Raw genomic sequence first — 12,079 nt, 5'->3', positions numbered from 1 at the left:
GGCTGAATGTGGCTATATTGGTGGGACATTGAGCATACTCTGCAGTGGTGTCTGATTTTTTAGTTTTATGACCCCATTCCATTGCACTTTTTATTAACCATTTTGACATTTTTGGTGTTGTTTTGTTCTAAGGTGGGGAGTGGATTTTTGGATTTTGAGAATGGACTGTTTTCTAGCCCTACGGCATTTATCATGCTGCTTTATGGGATTTTCTCGTTTATTTGGTTTAGTGTCGGAGCTTTTCAATTTGTTCAATTTGCCCAAAGCATACTAGAAGCTAATGTTGAAGATCATTGAATTCTGTCTTTCTGGAGCTCAAGTTATCCCACAGCAAAGACTTCTGTTCTGTATTTGTTTCTCCCCCTCTGCGTCGTACACCACTACACCCTACTCATATAAAACCCATAATCTGACTGCAGATAATGTGACATACTCTGGGTGAAATATATCAAATTCTAGTTTTTGTTAGGAAGTCTTGTTGGGAATATTTTCCTCGAGAAAAGTGGATGAGACCCGGGTGGACCACTTGATTCCTGTTACCAAGGGAAACGGAAGCTCGTCAGAGTAGATACCGCGAGACTTTGTCGGAATCACGTCCCTTGTTTTTATTCACAAACATGGCGAACTACCGAGAGGCGCCCTTGGCTAGTCGGCCAAAAACGTTGGACCCAGCTGAATATTTTAACCTTTCGCTGGACAAGAGACGAAGCGTGGAGGAGAAGGCTACTTTAAGGGCTCAGCTGAAGAGACAATATCAGATGCAACTAAACAATCCGCTCCGAAAAGAGCTTATTGTAAGCACATATTCAATGTATATGCTAAGGCTAGCTTGCCAATGTCAGACCAACATTGAAAGTGATGATTCTTGTTAGACAGTATATTCAGTCCGATTAATGCTAATGTTGGCTAGACATACTTAAACCTGCCCCCATAAATTCTCACTACATTCGATATATAATAATGTATTCAGCCAAAGCTGTTCTGTGTTTAACTCGCTAGCCTGACCATTCATAACTATAACCGCAGGCAACCGCAAAGGAAGTTAAATTCGTTAAATTCTCGTTAAATTCTGTTGATGTGACCTTGATGATAAAATCCGTTTCTGCCCCGCTCGGTAGTTAGATGGCAGTACGTCCGGCGAATCTATCCCAGGCTGTCAAAGAATGGCCGTTACCATAATTAACCTGCTGTTGTTTTTATGTTTGAAGGAAGACCCTGCCTTGACACGCTGGGTGTACGCCCGTACCAACCCTTTCAACAACTTCAGACCCACCAAGAAAACGTCGCTGCTAGGGGGGCTCTTTGGCGTGTTACCTCTTTTCGTTCTGTACTTCGTGCTGAAGACGGACAGGGTATGTACCTCCAAAGCCAGACTTGCTAAGTATAGGCATACCAGTTCCTGGGTCTAGTTGTTTTGTATTCAGTCACCAAAGTAGCTAGTTTTTAGTAGCACATGGGCCACAGTCGACTGTCCTTAATCTGTTGTCTCATCTGCAACAACCTGCTGTTAATTTAGGGTGGCTCCATGCAAAACAGCATGAAATGCAGACCAGTATGCGCAATGAGTAAGACATGGTGTTCATGTTTCGCTTTTGAATTCATACTTTAATACGTTTTTGTGGTGCACCTGCCAAGTGCTTAAACATTTAGTCAAAAACTGCTGTGCTTGTGACATCACTTGAGTGCTGTTCAATATACCCTCACTCCCTGTATGCTGATCCATTGACTTCACAGCATTCAGGCAGTCCACAACTCTGTAACCAAGTATCCATCTGACCTCATCCTGCCCACCCAACCCTCCCCCAGCAGACAAATCCTTAATGTCTGGGCTTTCGGTTGTGTGGCATCTTGGCTGTATGATAAACCCCCAGTCAGGGCAGGGGAGTTGGGGCCTCACTGAAGGCACAGCTAAAGATAGTTGTTCAAAAAAGCTTTTGAGGCCCATGTTGTATTGTTCTCCTGTCAACAGGATCCAATGTTAAATGTATGTAACGTTTATTATTTTGTCTAAATACGATGTCCTGCATTTTGGATTTTATTTCCATCAGCAACTTGGGTTTAAAAAATGGGCTTTAGAAATTAAACATTACTATGTATTAGTTAGGCCTACTAAATGCATACATTTATATTAGACTGTGTCCACATTTTCATTCATGTATTTTTTGGTTGTTGAATAGACCAGTTTGAGTATGTGACGTCAGAGCCAAATTGAAATCACTCCTAGTCCATCCGTCTTAGTGACATGATGGGAGGTAATCATTTTGCATTATGGGGAGTGCCTCCATTTTGTAGCTTTGTCTGACTCCACAATAGTTCAAGTTTTCAATGTTTGTTAAAAGTAACTAAAGTCAGGGGAAAGTATGTGCTAGACGATCTCATCTCATCTACTTTCAGTTTGCTGCTATTCTCTCAAGATTCTCAGTGACATTTTAGTCTGCATGGCACCCCCCCCCACACACACACACACCCCCCCCCCCGTTCTTCTTGCATTGTCATTGAGATCTTCTCTGAATCTGAGAACGATGTCACAGAGACCTGGGTACTGAGTGCCTTTGTCACGCTGCTGTAATTCCTCTCTCTCCGCTTAGAAGGGGGGGAAAAACACCCCGTATTTATGTTGTTATCCGCTCTGCAGGACAAGAAGGAGAAGGAGATCCAAGCAGGGACCTACAAGCGCAAGTTCAATCTCTCCTCCTGAGTTGGCCTGTTGCAGACTTCAGATGTAAAAGTGTTGTAGAAATAATGTCAAAGTGCATCTATTGTTGATAACTGAATAAAACATCCTTTATTGTCGAAATCTGAATGAGTGTCTGTCTGGCATTAACAACTTTGAAAGGCTTTGAATAACATGGTGAGCAAGTTGCCAAATGCTCTCAGGGTATTTTTTGGTCCAGTAAACGTAATTACTGAACTGGCCAGTCACAGAAAGTACAGCCTGTACCAACTAACCAAGCACTCAATACCATGACATTGTTTAGAGGTATTACACTAAAGAGGTCCCAGATGTAGATTTCTGTGGGAGACCCAGGGGAAGACAGGATGGTGCTCTACTGTTTGCTGGGCCTCCAGTTTGGGTCGAAGTGTTTGCGTAGTGGCTCCCAGCACTTGTAGTAGCTCTTATCCAATTTCTGACAGGTTTCCAGACCCCATTTGGTCACCGCCATGCTGAACGAAGACTCAAACATGAAGGCCTGAGAAAAGCAGAAAGAGATGTTGACAGCAAACGCTAATATTTACGCTACGTGTGCGTGCGTGTGCGCGTGTGTTTTACCATGGTCCCCTCAGCCACCCGCTCTGGTTTGAGGGGAGCAGTGGAGTTCTTCTCAAAGCAGGCCCCATCAGGGCCATGGGGAGTCATCATGCTGTGCAGGCTCCCCCCCCCGGGCTGGAAGCCCTCCTCCTTGGCCTCGTAGTGGCCCTCGATCAGCCCCATGAACTCGCTCATGCAGTTTCCTGGAACACAGACAGGGGGAGCTCTCATACCACACACACTACTTCCAGAGAGACTTAGGGGCAGTCCAGCAAGCTAGACAGGCGGCCCCGAACTGAAGACAACCAAGTACTTGTGTGGTGATGTTTGCTAGTAGCAGGATTCCTCAAAAGTCCAGATGAATCCTTGTTTTCAGGTTAGTGTTAGGAACGATAGGGGTTAGATTCAAACGCAAAAATCAGCTGTCACTCCGCTCAAGGTTCTCACGGACATGGAACTGTGTGTGAGTGTGTTGGTCATACTGTGGTAGTAGGGGGGTCTGAATGTGTGGTCCGCCACTCCCCAGCGTGGAGGGAAGATGACGAAGTCGGCAATGGCAACACCGGGACGCGTGGACTTGGCCGTCAGCACCGTGAATATGGAAGGGTCCTGGTGCAGAGATGGACACAGGGTCAGTCCAATATAGGGGGCTTTTGTTTGTCCTTTTCCACACACGCGTGTACAAGTGTTACATGTAAGCAGTAGGGTGCGAGTGGGTTGTAGTATTCGGCCAATATAACTTGGCTCAGAGTGGGCCTTGGGCACCATGTGCTGCGGAGCATCCTGTCTATGAAGAGCTCTTAGCCGTACTATATTGGCCATACACCACACCCTCTCGAGACCTTACTGCCTACTTACACCATGGCAGCCGGCCAACCATTGTTGAGCATTCAAATCACCCGGGTGATACGTTTGTAATTGGTGTCCTCACCGCGTGATCGAAGGCCACACAGTTCATGACCATGAAGTTGCTCAGGTGGTATTTGTATGGTGTGTAGTTCCCATGCCACGCCACCACATTGAAGGGAGAGAAATCCTGCAGACGTACAAAAAAATTGAATAATGAGCAAATGTGCAGCACATTAAATTGTAGGCAAGATGGCCCCTTGATATTCAAAACTGGGGGGGGGGGGGGGAGTGAAGAGATGCTTGAAAGGAAGGAAAATAAAAACTCAATAGAAGGATAATTATAGATTTTGGAAACCGATATGCCTCCTTTTATTCTCTCCTCTTTTTTTAATTCACCTCGTTCTTTGTGGTCCTCGGGTGTTACTCAGTAATTGGCTCCACAATCAAACTTTCGCAAACTTTTCAGAAGAGAGGTGCAGTCAGAGAGACGGAGGCAATGTACAGATATTTGTTCATCTTGATTGTTAAAACCACAGCAATTTTATATAGCAGTGCTGTTCTGATAATGTTGCTGTGAAAGAGACATTCAATGGCAGCTGTAAAATCAATATAATTCATTACAGCTCAAGCTGTCTTCAGGACTGACCCTTGTATCCTGTCACAGACACGCACGCACACATACACAAACACACACTCATCCTCACACTCCCACAGACATCATAACACACACAGTAACATACTTGCATAAAGTACGAACAAACACACACACACACACACACACACACACACCCAGGGGGTCTGAACAACCAAAGGCAGGTAATCTCTTAGGCTTTACAGTTCCTGTGATAACTCTGCCAGACTCGATTAAAAACACTTGCGCACACACTCACAAAACACAAACATATTGGACCAGTCAAGCAAATAATAAGTTAATTTGAGCAATTTCATCTCTCTGCAGGAGTACTGAACAGCAGGACGAGACGCAGGCAAAGATGGAACCTGCCTCCCCCCCCGTCCCCATCCACGTCCCCCCCTCCAATATGTGTGACACACTCACACTCTCTCTTTCAGTCTCCGGTGGGGTGGGCGGGGGTGCCTGGTACATGAGACAACACTGGGTCCGGAACCAGCAGGAGACAGAGCGCGAGCGGTACCGACAGAGAGAGGTCAATAAAAGAAAGGGGCGCCCGATGTATATCGTACGCGTACATTCCCTCCCCGGGTGTGGCCTCGACTCCCTCCATCACCCTACGCTCCCGCCGGCACACAGACAGACCAGACCCACCCCTCCCGTCTCTTCAAAATCCCCTCCTGTCAGACTAAATGAGTCGGTCCAATTACCTGCCCGACAGGATGCATTCAGAACGGGCGGGAAATCATTCCCCAGTGAAATATGCTGAAATTAATGCTTAACTCAGGCAAGGTGTTCTCCCGTTCTGAAAGGACAGGCAGGTATACAATGGGATCTCCGGGACGCGTTAACTAATTATGAGTGATTAAGGCGGGTAAGGGAATCGAGACAGGAGCCTGCTGATTAGAACACAGGCGTTACAAGTCATTGGGAATGGAGTTTCAATGCTAGCGTGCAACTAACTGTTAATAGAACTAAATGGACGCTTTGCATTAACTCACAGCTAACTGCTAAAGGGCCTCGCTAATATCTAGTATCCAGCTATTCTCAGTACAGGGATGGCTAGCTAAAGGCATTCAACAATGTCGGCAGGGTATTCCAGTTTTGAATCTTGTTGGAATTCAGACAGTGAAAAGATATGAAAAGTGGGATTGTCAATCATGCACATTCAGAATGACTGCCAGGGTAGCGGGGTACATTATGATGATTAAGATATGTGGTATTTTTTGATTTGGGAAGTCGTAAAATGTAGACATGTTTGGTGCATGCAGCAGGATAAGTAGCTAATTGTTAAGGTTAAAAACCCTATACAGCTAGGCAACCAAAACAGTACCATTTCTAATTTAGTAGCCATGGTTTCAGTTCTTTTTATATTTTTTGCATCAGCCAATCCAAACCTTTCCGGTAGTTTGTGTCCAGGAGAGATTCTAACTTTAGTAAAAGTAGTTTTTAAAGCATGATAAAAAAAAATATATATATATATAACAGTTTGATGAGCTAAAACCTACTTTTAGGTAAAAGGGAACCTGAGTGAAAAAAGATTTTGATGCAGTACTTTTTGGATTTGTATTTTTTTATTAAACAAAGTTATGCCCCTCCAAATGGCCTCATATAAAAACGTAAACATACTCTCAGACTAGTTGCCCGGACACCAAGGATTCAAACCACACTCCAATCCAATCGTTGCCCGCTGTCTTTCTGATTGTGGATTTATGAGCCCCACGTGGGGCTCGAACCAACAATCCTCTAAATACAATGACGACTGTCACCCATAAAGCAACACTATCATCGCCCCAGAAAAGACTGGGCACTTGCGGAGCATGGGGAACGACTACCTCAAAGGTCTCAGAGCAAGTGATGTAGCCAACCATGGTGATAACTGATGAGTCATTTCACACTCATTACACTAGCACCTGACTTTGGTGTTCTTTTGTTCTCTCGGACCCTCTATATATCGAGACAAGCTTCAAAAACCTCCGATCAAATTGAATGTGAAACATCTGACAGGGGGAAAATAACCCTTTCACAATACTGTACCTCTGTGAATTGGTCCTGGTCTTCCTTCATTTACAATATGTTCCCAAGATACAGGCCTCCGTACTTTTCCTGGATTTTAAACAAACACTTTGGAGGCGGGGCTTTCTCCTATAGAGCTCAATTTTTGTGGAATGACGTGCCGATTCATGCGAGAGATTCACACACTCAACCTTTAAGTCTATCCTGGAGACCCATTCTTTTCAGTGAAGTCTATGATGGTGTTTACTCTGGCCTAGGGGCGTGAAGGTGAAAGGCATGGCAATGGATTGACAAACCGTGCGGTCGTTTGATTTTCCTGGTGTCCTGGCAGGCTGGCAAAGTGAGTAATTTCCTGCCTGGTTGGCCCTGTCCGGGGTCATCTTTGGACAGGGTCACAATCTCAGGACCCCCTCGTCTCAGTGCCTATTTTTTATGCTGTAATTGTTTGTGTCGGAGGACCTGGGTCAGTTTGAGTTACATGCTGAGGTATCTTTCCTGATCTAAGGAAGACTCCCTTTAGGTTCTCTGGAATCCTGCTGGATCTTTTTAGCCCTTGGTTCACTCCTCAGGCCTGCTCAGCCTGGTAACTCCTAGGTGTTTCTGCCCTGGTCCACCGGGTTGTGTTGCTGATCTGGTTTCTGTCCAAGACTCTGCCCACAGCCCAACTGGATTTATTCACCCATGGGTCATTTGAACATGTAGAATATTTTCATGAGCGATGTGCCCATAAAAGGTCACATTCTTAACTCCACCCAGCACATTCAGAAGAGGACTGGCCCCCACTCAGAGTCCGTCTCCTCTAGGTTTCTTCCTAGGTTCCAAACCAACTAGGGAGTTATCCCTAGCGACTGTGCTTTGATTTCCTGATTTTTGCTCTTTGGGTTTGTAGGGTATCTGTATAATCACCTTGTAACAACTGCTAGTGTAAAGAGCTTTATAAAATATTTATAATATATCTATTTATTTATTATTGATTTATTTTATATATTGATTTAAATATTTAAGTCCAGTGAACTTACATCAAATGTACTTTAAAACTCTTTGCTTTCCAAAAAACCCTTCTCCAAACAAAAAGTTGTTATTCAGATGAAAGCAGTACCTGGTAAATCCCTATCCCTGTAGTTTCAGTACTGAACAGCCTAAAATGTGAAATGTATCGCAACGTCCGTGTTAACAACCACCAAAATGCATACAATTGTGCCTATCACACACACACACACACCTGTTGGCTGGAGAACAGCTTGCCCTGGTACTTGTTGATGACAGTATAGCCGTTGGCCACTTCGCGGTCCTCGTACCATGCCACTGGAGTCAGGAAGTCCCTGGGATTGGCCAGTCCATTGGCCCCTGGGAAATGTATCATTTCACAGGTGTTAAAGGGGATGCATGGTTTTACTGAGAAGTTGACACGTGGGAGGGTGGGGTGTCACACAGGGGAGGGGGTGTCTCACACACACACCTATGGGTCCCAGGTCGGGGAGCTCGAAGTGGGCGCCGTACACCTCCAGCACGTAGCCTCTGGTGTCCCCGAACACATCCACACTGAAACGCATTCCTTGCTGCAACACACGGGACATTCCAGTGAGGGTGTGGAGGGACGGGCCGAGAAAGAGGTCGGGCCGAGAAAGAGGACGGGCCGAGAAAGAGGACGGGCCGAGAAAATCAGGTGAAGGGAAATGGCAGAGACTAAACGGTGTTGCTGTCTCACCTGGATGACACAGATCTCTTTGGGTTCCACCATCATCTTGCCAAACTCTGTAGTGACCAGAATTTTACCCTGCTGGGGCACTGAGAGGAACAGACGAAGATGGTAGAATGTTAAGACGTCTTGTGTAAGGAGCTTTATTTAAACATGTTGACAACAAGCACCCTTTTTCCTGATCTAATTCCCATTTTGATTGCGCCCACGTTGTAGCCAATGCACGTACACATGGAAGTTAAATGTGTCTCTTAAACATCCTACCGTGTATTCCTTGGTTCCAGATTTCACGGGGCCTCACTCTATGCAGATTATTTTACTTTAAATATTTTAAGACACAAACTGTTATTATTTGAGACCTGATTGTCGGATCATATCACAATGCATAATTGAATCATCTGCACCTGTCAAAACGTGTGCACCATCAGAATGTGATCAGGACAAAGGACACATCTTAGACCTGCGCTCTTGTGGTGTTTATGCCTCCGGTAAAAAAAAAAGGTATATTTGACTAACCAATGAGAAAATCTCCATCTGAGTTGTTGAAACACCTGAGGAGCAGAGACCAAAAAAATCATGGGCCCAGAGTTGTAACAGTCAATGGTGGAAGAGATGAATATAAAATCCAAAAAGTCATACAATGGACACACACCTGTCGATCATTGAGGTATTGCAGGTGAACATATGAATGCTGATCCCATTCCGGGTCTTAGTGTCTCCTGCTCCGCATATGGTGTGCAGACCCTACATTGTGATTGACAGATGAGAGAACCAATCAGATCCCGTAAAGAGGATCGTCTACATGTCATCTAATGTAGCAGGCATGAAAGGATCTCCTGACCGGCCTTCCAATTACCAGCAGAAGCTAGGTTGAAACAGGACGTCTCCATCCCATGGAGGCCCCACAGATGGTGAGAGGGAGCAGCTAATATCTGTCATAGACAAACAGGGTGGAATGACATAGGGATGATGTTTTACCGTCACAAAATCCACCTTCTTCTCTGAAGATTTGAGGATGGTGAATGGCAGCCACCGCAGCTAAGAGCGGGAAACAACATTTGAAAATCACCTCTACTGCAGGACCCGGCCCCCATTTAGCATCACACACACAGACACACACATTCTCCATCTCTCTCGACCTGGTTTGGGTCAGGATGCATTTCGTCCCAGGTCTCTGTTAGGTTCCCGTTGTCCACTGTGGTGTATGGCTTGTGGCGGACAGATGGCAGAATGCGGTAAAACCAGCTGTGGAAACGAAGGAAAAACCGAGTTAGAAAAAGACTGAGTCTCTGTGCATGACCAAGTGTGTGTAGGACTCTGTTGTACACAAAATCAGAACAATTCAAGTCACAGAGAAAAGCTGCTCTTAACTACGATGCAATTACTTGATACCTCCTCTTATTGGTTGGTCGTGGGCAGGTGAAGGCGGAGCCTGAGAGTTGCTCAGCGTAGAGGCCATAGGGACACACCTGAGGGCTGTTCTGGAGAGACAACAGGGTTGGGTTCAACTTCCCAGAGAGGTTTGCATAGGTGTGAGGGGGCTTGCTGGAATGAAGATGAGTGTATGGAATGCTACCTGTCCTTTGGGTAAGGCTCCTGGACAGCGAGGGTCCTCGGAGGAGAACTCATTCCCGAACCCACTCAGGTACTGGAAGAGACCACGAGCAACATACAGTATTAGAGAACAGACCCGTGAGCGCACAGTGACACATTCTTGAAACAGACATGTTGGGTGATGTCTTGACATGATAATATTTTAGCCTCTTTGTTTTAATACTTATAAGAGCTTCCGTTGACGTCTATGTTGAGGCGTGCTACTTGTATCTCAGCTGTGCGCATACCAGCTGGGACTGAGACTCAAAGCTACTTGACCGTGATGTAGGCAAACAACATCACAGGGCGACCCGTCTGTCTGTTTCTGCTGACGATTAGCAAAGCCATCCTGCGCTATGAACCGTGCGCGTGCACAACAGACATGCTGAGTCATCGCGGCTCTGCGAAATAAGGGGGTCTGTTTCCAATAACGCGCGCTCTCACGTGATACATTTCTTGCGGTGTAATTTGGAGAAGACTGCCCGCTGCGTGTCAGTAAACAATACAGTGATATTATAGTATAGCCAGTGGTAAAAATTAAACTTCAGTGGCCCACAGGCTGTGAACTGATAACAGACACACAGTTAATGCTCAGAACTGTGACTTCTAAAAACTAGTCCAGCACATCTGGGCAGCTGATGAATCCAGTACACCGATTGGACAGAAGGGAACGCCCCTTCAGTTATAGTTATAGTAGAAAAGTCTTGCATTTTCTACAATGTTTTTTACATTCGTTGATGCGATTGTAATAACGAAATTACAGATTAATACATTTTTATTTTTCTTATGCAATTATATTATATATATATATATACACACACACATTTTCATAAATTGAGGTAATATTGATTGAATGAAGTATACTCTTTACCTTGAGTCCAGCCATTGGAGGGGCGTAACTCATGGTTATTCCTTTTGAATCTCTTCCTTTTGAAACAATAGAAACAAGTTGGTGAAAGTTGGTTAAAGCGATTTAATCACAAGTGCGGTAGTCTGCCTCTGCTAACCAACCCACCATACAAGCCCCGTGTACGCGACGGAGTGAAAGAGATGAGGGCCGGACTTCTGCTTTGTCAATACGGTTTTAATTAAGGCCAGACTTTGCCCGTGACGTGCAGGGGTTCTATTTGAAAAAGAGGGGTGGATATCCAAAAAATGGGAGAGGTGAAGGTTCTCGAGACTGTGTACCAAAAGTGCGCAAAAAGAGATCAGAGGCAAAACAAATGCAACACCAATGCCTTCTACCTTTACAACAGTCATTAAACAGACGTTCTTATTCAGGGAAACTTACATAACTCGTTACAGAAGAACACGTTTTATATCTCAGTAAAGCAATTCAGGAGCTAATAGTAGGGACATGTTTAATAGGCATGGACTGATATTTTTGTGTGGACCAGTCTCACACAGCAGGAAAATAAACCTGATGGCATATTTTCCTTTTAACCGGTTTCACACAGCAAGAAAACAAACCAGCAGAAACAGACAGTCAGCATTTTTATACATTAATGCAGGGGTTGAGACATTTGCGTACTGAGAAACAACGTTTGACATTTTAAATTGAAAATGACAAACTTAAGAAGTCTTTTCACACCTTGAATATGCTTAACGTAATTTACATTTCTTTGCTGCGCAGGAACATTTCTGCAGCAAAATGGTGTTCAATTTACCTTGTTGAATATTTGGGGTGTCAGGACAGATAGGAGCTATGTCCCTCTTGACAGGAAGCTGCCCTTGAGTAGGAGTCAGAGGGCCAACAGGCCTGAAGTGAACCGATTACTCAGTTTCATGTACAAAAAGTTTTATTTCACCTTTATTTTACCAGGTAAGCAGCTTGACAACCAATTCTCTTTGCAATGACAACCAGGGCAAAGGCAAGACAGTGCAAGAAAACACAAAGTTACACAAAGAGTCCTCAAAAGCGACTTTACACAGATGAATTAGGTCCTTAGCAGGTACAGGTACCAGAGAGTAGCTCAGAAGGTTATTCTTCAAAGAGTGTTGAGAAGGTTTATTTTTTTCGTCTCTTGCAGTTCATTACAGT

General features: G+C 44.8%; 2 protein-coding genes across 3 annotated transcripts; one reads left to right on the top strand and one right to left on the bottom strand.

The window, feature by feature from the left end:
• The first annotated feature begins 596 nt into the window (after positions 1-596).
• ndufb4 (NADH:ubiquinone oxidoreductase subunit B4) lies at positions 597-2,793 on the top strand. The gene is given in 3 exon segments (NM_001304198.1): positions 597-794; positions 1,209-1,352; positions 2,636-2,793. Coding segments are annotated over 3 exon segments (384 nt in total). The 5' UTR covers positions 597-617; the 3' UTR covers positions 2,699-2,793.
• hgd (homogentisate 1,2-dioxygenase) lies at positions 2,760-11,099 on the bottom strand. 2 transcript variants are annotated; one of them, XM_010885941.4, is made up of 15 exons: positions 11,054-11,099; positions 10,910-10,965; positions 10,022-10,093; positions 9,838-9,926; positions 9,585-9,690; positions 9,424-9,483; positions 9,098-9,189; positions 8,962-8,996; positions 8,455-8,534; positions 8,206-8,305; positions 7,969-8,093; positions 4,182-4,286; positions 3,733-3,859; positions 3,272-3,453; positions 2,760-3,191 (listed from the first exon to the last, which is right to left on the bottom strand). In XM_010885941.4, the coding sequence occupies exons 2-15, from the start codon at positions 10,940-10,942 to the stop codon at positions 3,048-3,050; spliced, it is 1,350 nt and encodes a 449-aa protein (XP_010884243.2). In that variant the 5' UTR covers positions 10,943-10,965; positions 11,054-11,099; the 3' UTR covers positions 2,760-3,047. The 2 variants fall into 2 exon arrangements, with proteins under 2 accessions (XP_010884243.2, XP_010884244.2); XM_010885942.4 differs by having other exon boundaries at positions 10,910-10,961; positions 11,054-11,075.
• Positions 11,100-12,079: the final 980 nt, after the last annotated feature.

The sequence above is a fragment of the Esox lucius genome, chromosome 21 (genome assembly GCF_011004845.1).
Source record: "Esox lucius isolate fEsoLuc1 chromosome 21, fEsoLuc1.pri, whole genome shotgun sequence".
NCBI lineage: Eukaryota > Metazoa > Chordata > Actinopteri > Esociformes > Esocidae > Esox > Esox lucius.
This window is presented reverse-complemented; position numbering and strand designations above follow the sequence as displayed.

Bases quoted from the DNA above. Each gene is read 5' to 3' on its own strand.
- hgd (XM_010885941.4), bottom strand. From the start codon at position 10,942: ATGAGTTACGCCCCTCCAATGGCTGGACTCAAG. The intron at 3,860-4,181 runs GTGAGGACACCA...TCTCTGCACCAG, and splicing joins GTGTGGCCTTCGATCACGCG to GACCCTTCCATATTCACGGT. The intron at 3,454-3,732 runs GTATGACCAACA...TCTGTGTTCCAG, and splicing joins CAGACCCCCCTACTACCACA to GAAACTGCATGAGCGAGTTC.